Consider the following 18524-nt stretch of genomic DNA (forward strand, 5'->3'; position numbering starts at 1 on the left):
GACGCCCACCTAAAGGTTTTTGAACCTTTCACTTTCAGCCTCAAATTAAAAGCCTTGGAAGTGAACATTGAAAAGCTTAACTTGAACAGAAAGATATGTTGATTCCCTCTTGTGGTCACAGTAGGTAACTACAACGCACACCATCAACCTCAAAAACATGAGAGATCCCTGACTGCCCACGTTTAGCCCCGCCTCGAGCGGCAATATGCTGTCAGGGGTATTTTGGGAAAACACTAGCATTGTTACCAGTTATTACTTAAATAAATGCTCTTATGCTGATGTGTTGTTGAACCGCGCGGTAACCTGTATACTACACACATCAGTTTTCTATATTTCATTGTATTTATAAATGTCGATATATGAATTTTTTTTCACCAAATTAATAGTTTAGCTACTGAAACTCTGGAAAGATAACTCTGAAAATAGCAAGACAATGACAATAAACAACAACAACAAAAATCAAAAACAAAGAATAGAGTGGACCCAAAACAATTCAAATTCCCAAGGAGGAATTGTTTGTGTTCTTTATATTATGATAATTTTTCACTGTTGATGTTCACGTCTTTCAAAGCAATCGGTAAAGTATACGTGGCTCACCTGACCGAGAGGCGGTGCCAGATACTGAACAGGACCGTTACATGCCAGTGCATCATCTTATCATAATAACATCCAATTTGGGTCTTACATCAGGCCAAAGAGTTTAGATCAATGCATGAACCTTACACTAATTACCTCCAATGCAAAACATCTGCATAAACTCTGATGCAGAGAAAAGCCCAACAATCATATGACCCCCTTGGGGGCAGTGGGAAGGAAAAACTCTCTTTTAACAGGAAGAAATCTCTGGCAGAACCAGGCTCAGACATCTGCCGCGACCGGTTGGGGTGAGACTTACTCTCTGTAAGTTGTTCATTTTGTTATATTTTTTAATTATTATAATTGTTTGTGCCTTTATTTCAGAGAAGACATACTGTAAAGAAATTTCCAGGCTTCTCATGTTTTATTTTGTAATCATGAGCGTTATTGGCTAAAATACATTACACAGCAGAAATTACACTGGTTGAGTTCAATGACATTTTGTGCAAATCATCATTACATAACAATATTACAGTCCCTCAGCAACACTCGTCTGCAGGTGTAATTATCTAGAATAATGGTTGTTTCAGTTCAGCCAGTGCTGAACATTTTGTTTTAAAAGCTGATGTTTGTATTGGGGAAAAAAAAAAATCATACAGGAATCATCACTCGCTTTCTTTTCAGTATCGCACACTTTCGCCTCACTTCTCTCAGTGTAGTACTGAGACACCCTAATAAACAATAGTCCAGAGTAGAAGGACTATGTGTATACATGCAGTATTTTTCTTTCTCTCACTCTTAGATAAGATGTTCCTAATTTTGACAATACTTAAGATGAAAGAAGGCTGTCCTCGTTTGATTTATATGCTCAAAAATGACTTCCAGAATATCTTGTCTGTCTTTTGGGGATAAAATGAATATGCATAATCCCATTTTTGTCAGCCTGGAGAAAACAGTTTAGGTTTTGTTTGTGTGTTTAATTTGGTTCTTTGGTATTCAGTCGCTCTGCTGACTTGTTTCCATCCATCTTTCACTTTTGCTTTTACTTGCTGGTTAGCTTTAGGTACCAAAAGCTGCATGGACAGATTTGGGCAGTTACAAACAAACAATCAAGAAGCTTCTTTAGTGCCTTAAAAACTATTTGGTTAAGTTTAAGCACTGAACACTACTTGTTTATTTTTATGAGAAGGTTGCCATTTGGGTTAAAGTGTGCCATTTCAACACATTAACCCTGTAAAGTGGGAAATTGCCTTACCTGGTGTGTTTAACAATGTAACATCAAAGCATCCTTTAAGAGTATCTACATGCGCTGAGTTGGAAGTATGAGATGTAGTAAACCAAACTATTCATTATTAAATAAAGTCAACAAATGCACAACTTGAGTCAAATAAATTTTATTAATTACATGTAATATAATGTCTAATTACTATTCCAATAATTATTAAATATAACATGAAAAAAATAATGGTTACATAATTTAAACTGTAACTACCACAGATGAAAAGGTTTGAACAAGAAGGAAGTAAAGGAGAAAAAATGCTTTTGCAAGCTCGCTTGTGTCTGGCAGCAAAACACTGGAAAAGCTAATACCACGTGATGCTAGACTTTGAAACACAAACCAGGATGAAAAGGAAAATAACGGCAATATTTTCTTTTCACAGTGTGAATTTTGTATTTTACTCTATAAGACAGCACAGAGCACAGACCACAAAAACAGTGACTGCATAGAAAAGCAATTTCTTGGCCAATACACCAGGAAGAAATACGCAGAGTACTTGGAACACAATTGATTTTCACAGTAAATACAATACAAAGCAATTCAGTATATCTGGGTAATAATAATGAGTCTATAAAAGTCCGTTTTAACATTACTTACAAACGTAATCCTTTTCACCTTACATACCTCTACGAGCTCTAAGCTGTGGGTCCATTTTTAGTCATTTGTGACCCAAATTCACGAGTGGCTACCGAGAATCTCATCCAAATTTATATCTTTCATCCAGTCATCATTTCCAGAACCCGATTTGAGCAGGGAATCTATGAAGTCTGAGTCTGCATTGATTCCCGGAACTGTGTTGTCCCCCTCTGGGAGGAAGTCAAAGGTCAGACGGTTGGTTCTGTTATTATGGTAGCTGCTAGAGCTGGGACTGGGCTCTGTAAAGTTCCCTGCTGGTATCCTCGGTTCAGGTGAGGCCTGGTTAAGGTTTCCCACGGCTGAGGGAGAACCCATCATTGCCTGACTTACTCTCTGACCTATGTCTCTTAGTGGAGGGTTTAGAGTGTGCATGCTGATGTCTGGTGCTACCTGGTTGGGAGGGGCAATGTGTCTCTGTTGGAATGGATGGTTCGGCAAGTCCTGCACACCCTGGGACTGTAGTGGGTGTAGCTGCCTAATACAGAGTCCAGGTGTCACTTGCTTGTTGGCTGAACCCCAGCCCATGTTGACATTTGTCACCAAGCCTCCGACACCCTGTCCTGGCACAGAGGGACGCAAGTGAGGTGTCGATCTCTGGTGCTGTACACCTGCCACACTGTTTATCCCAAAAGACTTTCCTTGTGTGTTTGGGCCCTGGAACCTGGGTTTACTCGGATTCAGTCGAATTTGACTGTGACTGTTTTGCTGCTGGCATTGGCTAACACAAGAACTGGGGTGACAGTCTGTCCCAATAGCAAATCTGCGTTCTGATGGTGAAGCACTCATCTTTGAAGCAGAACCAACTGCAAGGTGACAAGACTGCAGGGTCTTCTCAGGGCCACTGTTAGGACACTGGGAGGAGTTTTGACCTGAGGAAACATCAAAGAAAAAAAGTGTTTTTTTTAATCAAGATTGTTTGTTAGCATATAAAGCATTCCTTAATCACTAGAAATTTAAAGTACCTGGGAAGATGTTTCCCTGCTGAACTCCAGCTATACTTCTTGACTGCTTGTAATCTGGCGGTGGTCTTGTCAGGTGACGACTAAACTGATCATGTGTGTTGTCTTTATCCTTGAAAGTAAAAACAGTGTTCTAAATATTATATACATATGATTGATCAAAACAGTCTTAATTAATCAGTGAAAACGGTATGATGTAAACGCAGCTTACTGAATTGCAGATGGTGTGCTGCGGTTGGTTGAGCTGTCTTTGCATGGCCTGTGTTTTTGGAGGCCCTTTCTGCTGGTTGTTTGGGGCCGGGGGTCGTGGCTGTGACTGGGCTGACATGACTCCTAAGCTTCCATTAGTGGGCAGCCTTGGACCAGCAGGAACACCCTTTGAAAAAGAGACAATAGGATGGTTTTACATTACTCTCAGTGAAAGCACAAAATCAAAACATTGCAACAACACAGGCATGCCACTAGGGGGCAAAACTCTACAAGACATCATATATCTGTGTCAAAGATGCTATTCAACCTCCAGAATGTGGTCAAGGCTACTCCCTCTGCAGATGAAAAAGGGAAAAATGGAGGGGGCTTTTTTTTCTGTTCTTCTTTTTTTTGTTGGGGGTGGTGCGGGGGGGTTCAAGTCGTCCTCAAGGCCTGCCTCTCCCCTGATAATTGTGTCTAAAGAGAGTGGAAAGAATCCCTGAGACAGCAGGAAATGTGTGCCGATGGGAAGTTAAGCGCCAGCACCATGACTACCTCCATTTAATAAGCTCTCCCTTACTGATCACTGTGTTGTTTTTGGCAAGAGGCATTCCATCCTCTAGAAACCCATTTGGCTCCTGACACTATCACTGATTAAAATGTTGTGCAGGAATTGAGAGATCCAAACTAGCTTTTTGTTTAAAGTTTTGTCCTCAGTGTATGCTTTTTTGTTGTTGCAGATAATCTTTCACCATGTGAATACCATGGTGCTTAAGATGTTACAGTCCTTGCATTTCATATTTTCTTTAGCTTTTTTAGACAGCTGTGGCGACCATCCAAGCGCTCCAAATAAAACTAGCCTTTCATGTGGACACCCTCACAACACACAAGCTTGCAGCAAGTGCGAACATTTGTCATGAAGGAGGTTAATGTGCACCAAATCCAAGTCAACACATACTGTGTATACAGTGTCAGTCATTATGTTGACTTAAAATGTTTCCCAGGGTAAAATGGATTAGAAATCCAACAGTGCATTTACCAGAAGCTACTACTTAAGGACAGAGTCTTTGCAGAGAATGAATATCTACAGGGTAGTAGCTTTGTGATTTTCTGAAGAAAAAAAAGGAAGAATATGTGTGTGTGTGTGTGCACCTCCTAGTCTTAGTGAATGATAATGAATGGACTGAAATTTGGAGAACTAACGAGACAGGATTAGAGAATAAGGGAAGCCGAAACTCATCAGGAGTCACAAGCCACTTCACGTAAGCTAATATTCGCCTTCTCTGCCCGAGTTCAACCCACACAGCAAACCAAGCATGGCAATGAGGTTACACAGGGACTGAAACATCAAAACAGTGGTTTCTCCTCTTACAGTAGAAAGCAGAGTCACTGGTTTTGATTTACTTTATCCATTTACTGAGTCTATAAGAAAACGTGACCTTCAAAGACTTGTTCCCCACAGAGGTAAATTGAAGAGAGCTTGATCCATCTTTGTTGTAAGAAAAGACCCAACGAGGGGTGTTTTAGCGTGTACAACTGAGTAATCCTCTGTCATCCTGATGTGTCATAAAGCTGTTTTCCATGTTTCCCCCCCTTCCATTCTTCACAAGTTTTTTGTAAATGAATACCACATGTGGCTCGGGCTTGAGAGAAGGAGCGGAGTGATTTAGTCTCCCATCCTGCGGCAGCGCAGGCAGCTGACAGTGATCCAGGCCCAGCCTCGCCGGCTCTCACACTGCACTTCCTCCAGTCTGGTCTCAGGATGCTGTCCCTGGGGAGCGCCTCGGCATCTGGACTTGGCCGCAGCTCCCTTTCCCAGGAAACAAGTACTCCCTTCACAGCACTGCTGGAGTGACCTGGTAGGCTCAACCCCTATGGCCCCGCTCTTATCCTAACTGAAGGATCTGGTGCCACAAGATCAACAACAAAACTTGTCCTTATTTACTTTGAGTAAACCTTTATTTTTAGATGTTGCCTTAGTTTTGAGTTCTACTCCATGTTTGCCGTTACTAGAGAGTTGGTGTAGTGATAAAACAGAAAGGAAATGTGGGAGACGGGTTATGACATCCAGCTCAGGTCTGCAGCCAGATTATGTGGCATGCACTGTGAGCATTCAGCTACTGTGGCTACTGGGTTCATGCATTTCAGTAAGGACAGTATTCTCCAGAAAGTTTGTGTGTAGTATTAAAATAGCAATTGGTTTTAGCCGAAACTAAACACTATGGGATGATGAAATCGCTGTCAAATGTCTTCATTTGATCTAATGCAGAGAAAATACAGATGTCGCTTTGGATAAGACTGTCTGACAAATATTTGTAACGCATGTGTACACAACTGAATTTGAAATAATAAAAAATGTAAACATAGGTCATTATATTGCTATAAAGATATCTAATATGGAAATATATTCAGTAACTATTTGACTTGAGTCATTAAGGAACTAAAAAGCTTAACTTTCACTAACATAGTTTGTGCTAGATTTTTTCTTTGTTTCCCTGAAAGGTCTTACTGAAACCAAAAACTCCACACAGATCTTTTTTCTTTTTATTGAAGCAGTACTTTTTCCACTGCTGCAATATTTCAGAAATTAAAAATAATAAAGACCTGCAGGATTGCCTCATTCTTTATTAGCACTCATATTACACCCCAAAGTATTTTTTCTTTAGAAAAAACACACAACACAGCTACACTGGTGAAACTAGCAACACAAAATTTTGTCCTTGAGACAGCATTGCCACCAACCACAGTAACTCAGGTTTCATAATGCATTAGTGTCCTCTAGTGTATGCTGCTCCAGAATGTACTCATATGAGTACTTTAAGTGGGTGAAGTGAATATTGTGCAACCTCAGAGGTTTATGCAGTGGTGGATTTGAATTTCGTCAGGTTTGATTCAGAAACTGATTATTAGTAAGAAGCTTCAAACATGTTTGGACGTGCATGCTTTAATAACGGTCTCCAGCTTCAGGCAGTGGAAGGAAGCCCACTGCTAGTTACTTGTGTTACACAGGGGATCAGGGCACTCTTTCAGGACCTTTATTTCTCTGGCATTACTAATTCAGTTCACTGTGGGAAGAGACTCCACTCTTTTTCTCCTCTCTATAAGCTGTCCCTCTCTCATTAGCTGGACTTTTAACCCTGTCCATGCTGGCTAAAATTTACAAAACACCATTATCAGCACTTTTTAGCTCGGCTTGAAATTATAAATAGTGTCCATAAATTATAAAGGTCTTTTTTATTATCTGCAATTCCAACCCTATCATATTCATGGAAACGTGCTTGTTATTTGGTCACATTAAAAAATAATCTCTTTGGGAAAGCTGTCTCACCAAACCCTTAACCCTTCACAAACTTTATAAAACTGTAGGTGAAAGAGATTTTACTTTAAGGAGCTCTGAAATAATGTTTAATAATTCAACAAATTCACAAGTCCTTTTCATTATTTGATATCCAGCTCTGTTAAGTGTCTTCCCCTTTTCTCTCACTGCGATCCTTTTTAAATTACATACCACATCGTACATATTTTATTAAAAATGCTTATTATCTCTAATGCAACACTAATACTACTGTCACTATTACGACAGCCAGTACATTTGCTTGAAATGATGCATTGTGTTTATAAAAAAAGATTTGAAATGTTGTGAAATGGGGTCAATCTGAGCCCAGGAAATGCTTTTTCTTTGCCTATTTAAATCATCTACCAATCTTAAAGCCCGTGTATTTCTGCCTCAAACATTTATGTAAGGCTTCTGATATCAGGAATATTTGTCAAGTAGTTTCAAGGCAACCATGAACAGCCACTGTTTAAAGTGTAAATAGCTCTAGCAGTGGTAAAACTGGTCCCGTTTTGATGTGTTGATGTAATTGTCATGATCCTACCTCGTTTACTTCCATGTCTGCATAACTCCCTCCCTCTCGCCTTCTTCCCACCCTCTCCCAGTCACCCAAGCACTTCCCTTGATCTGTAGAGGTTATGAGAGCTCTGTTGCGGGGCTCGCATTATCATTTCACACAAAGGCAGCTACAGATATTGTTGGTGCAAAAAATGAAAGAGGGGAGGGTCTAAATCTCTCCAATCATAACAAATCAGTGATTCAACCTCCGGCACTAGGCTAAGCAGATTACTGTCATTTTCCACCACTTGTCCCTTGTAGCTAACAACCTCCAATTAGCAAATCCCGCTGTGCATATCTGTGCCCTAACAGGGAGCCACCATGACAAGCAGAGAAATTAGAAGTCCTGCATGATAATCTACCATGCTCTGGCAATCTGTGTCATCGTCAAACGCACACACACAGACATTAGCAAGAACAATAAAGTCGCAGAATAAACAGAGCTGCATTGTAGCTGTTTTAGGCAGCAGGTTGGCTGCTGCAAGCAAACTGAAGATGCCAGCAGGACAACTAAATGAGTACGTTTGATTGTGCTTTGGATTATGTTACTAGACTTTCGGTAGAAAAAAAGGCAGTCTGTGCTGTTATTGACTTTGTTTATAAAGTGCAGTAAAATAGAAAAATGAAACATTCTGTGGATCAAACAGAAAATATTTGACCTTCTGATACTACATATAAGTAGCCAGACTGGTCTCAGTATTTCATGGCACTAGCTATGCTTGATATGCCGCTATGGGCACATGTTACATCAAATCTCTTAATAGTGGAAGCCGTCCTGCTGTAGAGCTAAAAAGTTAAAATTGTGTTTTCACATAAGGGCAATCGTGTGTAAAGGAATTTTGGACAGAGACCTTACCTGCCGCTGCTGTGACGGTCTGAAAGGCAGCCCTCCATGAGCAGTCTTGGTTTGCAGACAAAGGGCTCCTGATGTGGGGATTTGTTGGTTCTGGAAATGGAGACCTGAGTGTGGCTGATGTGGGCCCGGTGAAGGTGACTGTTGCTGCTGCTCTGTCTTGTTCACTGGGTTTGTCATGATAGACATGGGCTGGCTGGCAGAATGGGGTACTTTGGGGCTGAAATGCAGTGTAGGCTTGGTGCTGAGAACCTTCATGTCCAAATGATTGGAGCCATTGTGGCTGGTTGATTTGAAGAGACAGTTGTTGATCCCTTTATTGTGAGAGCCAATCCTCTGCTGGTTGAGTGGGAGTGGGCTAGAGACATTGTCTTGAGGGAAGGTGCTGGTGGAGGAGTGGGTGCTCATGGAAGGAGCCCAGCTGGTCAGGGCCACAGGTGGGGTTTGGTGGTGGTGATGGAGAAGAGAATTCGGTTGCTGCTGGTTTGCTGCCATCTGCTTTAGCTGCTCTGCGTGAGATATTTCAGGCCAGCAGGGCATCCTTGGGTGTCCTGCCTGAGTGTTAGCTTTTTGCGATGTGGTGGTTGAAGACGTGCTGGTCAATGTGAAAGTGGGCCCTGCAGAAGCCGGTCGAAGCTGTGGTGAGCCACAATGAGCCTGCCCAAAATCTGGTGAGTGCTCTGTCTTTATCGGCTTCTCCAGTGGAGAGCAGAGACTGGCAGCTGCTCCCGCCGAGCTTGGCCGTCCTAGATCCAAGCCAAATGTATCATCCTGCTTTAGCATCTTTTCAAACTCCAGGTCATTCAGTGTAGGCACCGTCTTTGTCAGTTCATCAAAGAGATCCTGGAGTTCTGGATCAATCTGACCTTCATCTTTGAAGTCAAACATCATCTCTGCATTTGACTGGTCACAAGACTGGATCTCACAGGGCTCTTTCTTCATTTCTTTCAGGGTCATGTTGAATATGTCTGACCCCAGTGCATGAGGCATCATGTAATTCTTCCTCTGCATGCCCATGGTTGAGGAGCCCTGCAGAGAATGGGACTGGGTTAAGTTGTGGTCCACACGGACCCGCTTAAAGTCTGATCCAGGGAAACCACAGGAGAGGCCATTTTGCTTTGGTATTTGTCCTGGGGCATGCCCCTCAATCTTCCTTCGCAAAGATCCATGAATCTGCAAAAAACAACATATAGAAGTTAAACCCAGAAAAAAAAAATATCAAAGGCTTTTAACATTTACCCTTTTTATCACCAGGTAAGCAACCCCATCCCCTCAAAAATAACCCCAGCAGGTATGCAGTTCAGATAAACCCAGAGTTAAATGATTGTACTTGATGGAAAATTTGTCATGTGAGAGAATTTAAAGCAGTTCTGAAAATGAATACACTAGACAGACATGAAGTGGCACCATGTTTTCAAGACTAATTTCACACATATTAATTAACAAATGTTAATCTTAAAGTTAAAAAAAGCAGTGATTTTTCAAACGGTTCATTCTGGCATCAATCACAAATTAGGGTAAGACCATGCACATCCAGATTGTGCCAAATTTGAATACACAGTTTTATTTAAACTCTTCCAATGCAGCAAGAAGGAACTGGAAAAATGTTTTGATATAATGTAGCCTGAGTGCATTGAATGGGATGAGAAGATAGTTAGGAATCTGATATAGTCGACAGACTGCAGAGAGAAGAATAAGCTCTTTGTCTGTTTCCCTCATTTGCATACATTATATTTTCATCCATTGTGCTTCGTTAGATATACAGAGTTTCTCCTTTGTGGCTGAGATTCTGCTTAACATGCTGGTGCAGATATCTGATTTCCTTTTGTCCTCTACCCATGTCTTCATTTAAGGTAATAAGAACAGAGGTGGAACTAACTAAGCACACATCAACACTCTTAACACCCTAACTGTGCATTTTACTATTCCAAAAATGAGTCATATTTTTAGGAGAAGATATCATCATGTCTACAAAACAATACAATCTCCAATATGAGTCTTTAACAACAGTGAGAAAGGCTGTCTATTAAGGAGCGATCTGTTGTGTACATGTATTCATACAAATGGCTGATTATCTGACCATGTTTTAATGCGACTCCTGCATGGAAACAAAATGGTTTTAATTGTACACCAGCCTGATCATAGGAGGAGTATCAGTGTGTTGCATATTTCACTGTGGAACAAATTTGACTCATTTCCACTAGCTGGCATTAAGATGATTCATAGCTTGAGGCTTTGGAGCGAATCCTGCAGTTCACTACATTTCTACTCTGTTCATGTCATATTATTTCTACTAATGCTCTTAACAATAGTTCATGATAATCAAGGTACAAATATCTCTGACTCACCAAGCCTGTAAATGCTAATACATGTCCATGCGTGCTTCGACACAGTAACTGGATGACGACAATAATGCTGATGCACTTAAAAGCAGAGGGACATTGTTTTGTTTAATCGCACTGACTTTGCATTTAACTTTATCTCACTAATGTGAACCATATTTGTTAAACCACAACTGCAAAACAAAGATATCCAGGAGAAAAATTCAACATGCAAGCAGCCAACCCTTACTTTTGCTCCAGTTTATGATGAATATGAATCCACTCAAAAAAAATAAATAAAAATGCTACAGTCAGTTTTCATTCTCTTGGATGTTTGCCTCCTATTGTGCAAAATAATGTACGTTAAGAGTTTGCACTTTCAAGGTGCTTAGAAAAATCATCTGTTTTCTTCTTAATCTAAGCTCATCCAACAGCCCCAACAGGGCTTGCATGTGCAACATTTGCCACATCAAAACTCATTTGGAGGCATAACCCAGTGCAGTAGGTTGGAATCTTGAAATCTGCACTAAAGATTCTTTCAATAGTAAAAAAAAAAAAAAAAAAAAGAGTAAAAAATGTTCTCAACAGGGACAAATAAGCAAACAAAGTAGGCTGGTAAGTGATGTAATGTACGTTTTATTGGTTTGCATCTAAAATAAAAACAAATAATAATTTAAAAAGTAATGAAACAAAATAAAATGCAACCCAATACCAAACAAAAAGAGAGGCAATAATTTAAACATGCTTTGCTAGATAAAGTAACCTCAGTAGACAGTTTCTTAGAGTCTAGAGAGGAAAAAAAGCTCTTATCTTAATGACAGTCTGGCTGCTTGATTCCTGCTTAATACAGGGAACTCTGGAGTTGCATATAATTTTACACTGGAAATGCTCCATGAGTTAATCAGCCATATGAACTTTTTCCATCTTCAATGAGAGCCACACAATCTACGACATGTGATTTTCTCCAAAACCAGATGAGAACAGGCTTTTTTTAGTGTGTGCACCTCAGGTACATGTTCTCTCATTCCACAGGGCTCTTTCTGGAAAAGACAGACAGGAGTACTCCTCATGGTTCAAGGCACTGTCAGTGAAAACACATCATGAATAATGGAAAGGACAGTGCATGTGTTGCAAAAAGCCACTGTGAGAGAAGGTTGCCTCATTTCTGTTTCTGTGCCATTAAAAAAAAAAAAAAATAGCCAGGAGTAGTGTTCAGTTCAAAATTCAAGGATGAAGTGTCTCAAGACTTTGCAGTTGAGATTTTCTCACGGCTTCAATTGGGACAAACCCCAACGTCAAGTGCAAACACTTCACAGCAAAAAAGGACCATCCTGATCACTCAACTCTCAGTACTAGGATGCAGTGGCCTCACAGCTGACCTGAAATCCTCATGACTGATCTCCTAGTGATCTCAAAATAGATTTTTTGATTAACATTTAATGAGCTCAGATGCTCTGAATCACTTTGAAAGAGATTCCTTCTGCATGAGCGGCTTAAACCTATATATTATATACTGATCATCTAAGAGAGCCATGCACAACTGCGCCATTGATTTTCTGTGTTGACAAAACGTTCAGCCACTGTCAGTCCCAAGGTTATAGTTTAGTACAGTGTGTACACCAGGATTTTTTTTTTTTTTTAAATGGACTAGTACAAGCTGGAAAATCAAATTAAAAGTTCTCGCAGCTATAGTAAACAGAAAAGGAACCCAATACGACACAGTGCAGAGCTGCTGATCCAAGCTTGGAAACAATTTTCCAAAAAATTATTTTCCTGAGGAAATTAAGAATGATAAGTTCGGTTTTGAACATATTTCGGTTCACGTTTGTTGATGATCTTTGACTGTGTCAGCGAGGAACCTGACCTTGGCCATGTCAACAGAGCCTATCTGTTCATGTGAGCTGGAAGGCTGTTGGCTTGTGTGTCAAGCTGAGCACTGCAGTGATGCTGAGCAGTGTGGATGGGGCTCCGGGTGAGCCATCACAACGGCGCAACACCAAGCCTCATGGTACCATCTGTCAGTCCAGTGGCACAGCCCTCTGAGCCATACATGCTTTAAGGGTATAGGTTTTAGAGTGTTTGCAGGTTTTGTGTCTGCGCATGTGTGAGTAAGAGAGTGTGGCTCAATGAGAGATCGAGCTTGCCAGCCTTTAATCTATTCACCAGAGCCTTGAAACATGTTGCAATCTGCTCCTAAGAGAGCTAGAGACCTCCCTCTCGGCATTTGACATGGAAAAAACAGTCCCAAAATAAAGGAATAAATACAACTATTGTGTTCCTAGGGAGACATAATATTTATGCAGTTCAGCAGGTTGCATACTGTTGCAAGAGGGGATTTCAGCTCATTTATTGCCAGATAAGAAATAAGAACCTTCAGACCAGTGCCAATGATCAGCTGTCACACAAAATTCATCTGCAGGCCCAAATGTGGAAAGTTCCGTCGAATTATAAAATTTGAACTAGCTGAATGAAGCTGCAAGCTATGATACTGTAGCCAAAAAACATCCATGATAACTGGAACATTTTCATTATTTTAAGGCTCAGACTTGGTATGTATATTCACAAGGCAGTATTATAGGCAATTCAGACTGTGTGTGTGTGTGTGTGTGTGTGTGTGTGGTCATCGAAGAGGTGGGGGGATCCTTGTTTGTTTTACTCAGCACATTTCAGTGAGTAGCGAGGTAAGCAGAGTGTATTTGATACTATGCCACATAACAGAAAAAAAAAATCTCCAGGATAACGGTGATATCATAACAACCACTAGAAAACATACTCAATCACTACCCACAAGTTTGCACTTCAATTTGAATTTAAAGAGCCATCTTTGGCTTTCACACACATACAAACATTTCATTGAACAATAGGATTTGCATAGAAGTAAGAATAAAAGGAATTTAACTTTAGTAGAGGCAATAATAAGTCTTTTTATTATAATTCAAGTATGCTGCTTTTGTTGGATAGTTACATTGAATTTAATTCTTATGCCGTAAGGTTACACAGGAATGTGAGCACAGGTTCATGGTGTGCTTCCCTAATCAGGCTGGTGTGTGTTGGGACGAAGCAGCACACTGCAGAGGTGGGCTACTTTTGGCTCATCAGCACTTTGCATCCCCATACTTCCTGACACAGTTGTATTAGATTGAGGATGCCCTCCAGAGAGCAGGCAGGAGAGAAGGATGAGCAGCGGCAGCAGCAGGAGGAATAAAAGAGGCAGCTTTGTGGCAGCCTCTGGGAAATGGGAAGAGATGATAAGAGCTCCTTTGAAGAGAAATCATCCATTATGTTTACTGAGGGCAGACTTTTTTTTTTTAAACAGTTACTGTATCTCAGTTCCAGCATTCCATAGAGAAACTTGCTATTTTAATCAAAAGCAGCTTGAACACTAAAAATCCTGTTAGACATTTACCTTCCAAAGAAGAGCTCTCCACTGTCCAAATCTGAAGATTACAGGGGAAGATTATAGCTAGTCCTTGCTTTGGCATGTTCACAATCCAGAAATATTTAATGCGATATCACCAAGGTTAAAGGACGGGAGAACATTCTCCAAAAACATGCAAGGACATCATAAGAACTCATATAAGACAAGCAACGCAGCTCTCTTTTCTATTACCAGGCACCCTATGTAATGAAATGCAAAACTCTGTATGAGTGGACAATACATAAAAGGTCTTTTAGTAAATCTACCATTTGTATTGATCTAAAAATACAAATTATTCTTCCCCAGGGCAGTAGTTTCGATAGCCTATATTCAATATGTATATTCTGTCAGATACAATGACAGAGTCTAAGCGCTGCGACTAAGGCATTACCGCAGCACCAGCTAGGCCGTGCCACTGCAGACGTATCACAGGTCACCGACATCGCAGTGACAAGCCGTCACATCACATCACCCATGGCCATGTGGCTCTCAGAGCTCCTGACACTGCTGTCGCCTCTCATCTATATGTCATTCTTAACCACAGAGACACTTACTGAGGAGGACTGAGGGCTCCCCAGTTTCAGGAACAATCCTATGCATCGCATCCGACTCTATTTTCTAGTAAAAGGTATCTGTGTGATAAATTTGTGCAAAGCAAGAAATTCTAGATTCAACTGTTCTGATCTTAAAGTTTGTTCACAGCAAATTTAAAACACCATTAAACCTCCTTCTGTGCAGCACAGGATCCATCCATTTAACAAACCCAGAGCTGGTCAGCAGACACTGAGCTTTCCTATCAACTTGGCTAATTGCTAAGGTCCTTCAGCTTAAAGTCTCATTGGTACAATACCAAGTGCTGTAAGTGTGCAATTTACCTTACCTTTATCTTCTTTCAATAGGCGTACTGCACTGTTTCTGCTTAAGGGCAGAAAGTGAGAAACAACTTTCACTCTGAGAAACAGCTTGAGGGTGTGGGTGGGTCGACATACTTTAAATCAGAACATAAAAGAAATCTTAACAGCCAAGGTTTAAACATGCGATAAGTTTTATACAATTCACCCCACCTGGGCTCAGCAGAAGCTAAATGTAACCTTGTTACTTTTCTGCAAATTGGCAGATTAGTCGACTACCAAAATAATCTCTAGTTGCTGCCCTACCATTCATGTTCCTCTACTTGTGTTTTTGATCTACACTGGACTCTTTAGCTTGTTATGTAGTTGCCATCTGTGACTCTCCATCGTTGGTTCTGTGAGAGTTGTGTACAATGGGTTTTGAGAGGTTTTCTTTTTTGGTTTAGAACGCCTATTGACACCCGTGACATTATGTGAATAGTTAACATCTGTGAATTTGTCATCTTTAAATGATCATACTATCACATTGTTTTAATAGGGTCATGTCACACATTGTTCATGTAAACACTCAATTTAAGGATAGCAATATTTGCAGAGAGTAGCTCATTTTGATGCACAGCCTGTCACCACAGAAGAGATAAACCAGGACTGTGAAGCACAAAAACATAGATCTTTAAGCAGGACTGTAGTGTATACTATATATAACTGGCTAAAACAGCTTCCATGCATTGTTTTGGTTTAGCTGTAACAGTACACAAGAATGTAACTACTGCGGAGGTGGAAATTTGGACACATGACACGGTAGATAATAAGATGTTTTTAGTTTTTCTGAAAAAAAATCTGTCCCTGAACAAGTTAAAGGCTCTTCTAGTTTGTGCTGTAACACTTGTACCCGTAAAAGGCCATTACCAAACAATTTCAAGTACCTTTTCCCCAGCAAACGCCAAACACAAAGCCTGCCTCCGGTCATGCCACAGGAAAAGGCACATAAGCAGGGAACAAGTTCCCTTCCTGTTTTCAAAGATGATTCCTATGGCATGCAGAACCGCTTCCTGCACACTAGGCTCATTTCACCATCTAAAACATCTGGCTGCTCTTTAGCATGCAGCTGCAGCACAGTGAGAGCCAACACTGCCACTACTGAGTTGAGCAACACACTCCTGTGCCATTCCAGTCATATCTCTGGCCACTACAAAGAAAACCCATTATGTAGCTTCACTGGCTAATGTGCTAACTGTGTATATTATTCAGGACCTGCAGTAAGTTTTGATGAGATAATCTTTAATTGCACCATATTTTATGCCCTGCTTATGCAATATCATTCATCTATTATGATTATGAATTCCTCGATGCTCCCTTTCAAGTGCACTGATTGCAATTCCCAATCAGGAAATAACATTTGTCAATATCTGGTGTGGCTACAGCAAAGTGCTCTTCGGCAGCATTGGTATGGCGATTTCCTAGTGAAACAAGGATCCATTTTATATCCCGTGGGAAACCTGGGCTGAGTGGTTAATGCTGTACTAATGCTGCTTCACTCAGCCAGGCCTTGATAAGCCTCATGCTTTTAGAGAGGAGAAAACACATTTAGTGTTTTAAACCGCTTCAATGGAGAAAGCTTTGAAAAATCCACTAGTTGAAAAGGGTATACTTGTTGAGTTTTGCCATCTCTCTCAGCTTTCGCTTAAATTACACACACATGCATTTGGATAGGCGAGCAGTCACACTAATCTGCACTCATGCTACGAAACAATCCTCTGCTGATTCGCTTCGAAAAGGGACTAAAAGTAAGAGGAAAAAATAAATGAGTGGGAAGCTTTGTTTCACTCCCACTCCTATCAGTTCTGTTCTGACATTCCAAATAAGGTCTGTGTAGCCCTGCGCTGGTGGAGACGGACACAGAAAACACTGCAGAGCTCACTGACTCCAACCAAGGAAAATGTGTGTGTTTTTGGGAGGGCTGGAGGTGGGCGGGGGGGCATTAGGGGATCATGGTGCAGAAAATATGTGACCGTTGCATAAATCTATCATCAGACATCTGACATTTCCCAGAAGAACAAAAACAAAACATTACTTAATACCAATATGAGACATATTAGGCTTATACCTTCAAAAAATAAAAAAGCTGTCCAATTCCAAACTGCTTTACTTGATTCATCATAACTGTGGCCATAAAAAGAGGGGGAGGGGCTTTTTTATGTGTAAAAACCAAATAAAAGCATAAAAAACAAATTATTTGGAAGGACTTTTCCACAATAAATAAATACATAACTTATCTGAAATCAGCTGTAAACAACTCAAATGCAAATCTGCAAATGTTGTTATGAGCTCTATGATCAACTCAACCGCACAGACAAAAAAAAAAAGACATTAGAATTTGATAAATATCTACACTACTGAGAAAAACAATTTTAGTCTGTGAGATAACTACTGCAATGCACTGCAAACACAGGAAACAGTGGACGGCAATGAAGGAATGAAGTCGAGGCTGAAAATAAGCTAAAATGCACTTTTCTTTTGTTTGCTGAAACTTTCAGATCTTAATCCAGATATTCACTCTTAACCCTGCAGAGATTCAGTGTTCTTGCGTTGCCCATAGACAGTGGTTTTCAAGAAACAAGCTCTGATATACCTTTCTAACACCAAAATATCAGACAAATTAAGGAACTACCACTGGCGAGAAACACTTAGCAGCTAAAGCTAGACTTTTTGTGCAGTTTAGAGATGAAAGAAAACTAAAAGGAGAGATAATACTGGAATGAAATTAGTTAAGTGCCCTAAAACAAATTCTAATGACTGCCTTTAAAGCGAATGAGGTAGAAGTGAATGTTTAAAAGAAAGACAGCCTCAGATCTCCGTTTGAGCATTTCAGGACTTTTTTTTTTTTCCAAAGGTAAACAGGAAATTGTCCTCTGTTGCTGTCCCAACTTGCAATTTAGACTAACAGTGTGCAAAATAAAACATTTCTTTGAAAGGTTGCCTAAACTGCCTTCCTATAGAGCCCTGCAGGTACTATCACTGTCTTGTGTGGTGGCTGTCACTGTGGAAGGGAGAGTTCAAGATTGCAGCAAAGCCTAGATCTCTGCGCAAGTTTCTGCATGCAAGCTGCTCTTGAATGTGTGCAGTCACAGGACTGGTCTAGTAGGCCTTGTATACCAGTGCTTTAGGTCTTGTTACATGTCAGCGCTGGTGAGAGACAGTCTAAGGTAATCTGTCCAAGTGGGAAAAAAGTACTTTCCCATGATGTGATAGCAGAGGTTCATTCAAAAGGCAACTGTTGTGATTTTAGGCTGATTAGGCAGATTTATGCTGATTGTGACAATTGTGGGAAGCTAAAAAAAACCCACCACTCGGCATCCTATCAATCTATTGTCAAAACAGTTCTTAGAAGTAAAATGTCTAAATCCGACTACAACTGTATACAGTACATGTTTACACAAACACAGGAGCCTGGAGACTTTCTCTTAGCCCAACTATAAATACCACTTGTCAAGCCTAATTCTAACCTTGCAACACTGTATGTCCTCACCTTACAACTCAATGATTTACA

General features: G+C 40.5%; 1 protein-coding gene across 1 annotated transcript in view; it reads right to left on the reverse strand.

Moving 5' to 3' along the window:
- Positions 1-1954: 1954 nt before the first annotated feature.
- zmp:0000001236 (mastermind-like protein 2) overlaps positions 1955-18524 on the reverse strand; it is a 34124-nt gene continuing 17554 nt past the window's right edge. The window contains exons 2-5 of the mRNA XM_031751233.2: positions 8388-9557; positions 3662-3826; positions 3454-3562; positions 1955-3360 (exon numbers count right to left, since the gene is read on the reverse strand). Of these exons, the coding sequence (XP_031607093.1) occupies positions 2531-3360; positions 3454-3562; positions 3662-3826; positions 8388-9557 (2274 nt within the window). The 3' untranslated portion in view covers positions 1955-2530. The remainder of the gene's footprint in view (positions 3361-3453; positions 3563-3661; positions 3827-8387; positions 9558-18524) is intronic.

This window comes from Oreochromis aureus, linkage group 14, assembly GCF_013358895.1.
Source record: "Oreochromis aureus strain Israel breed Guangdong linkage group 14, ZZ_aureus, whole genome shotgun sequence".
In the NCBI taxonomy this organism is placed as follows: domain Eukaryota; kingdom Metazoa; phylum Chordata; class Actinopteri; order Cichliformes; family Cichlidae; genus Oreochromis; species Oreochromis aureus.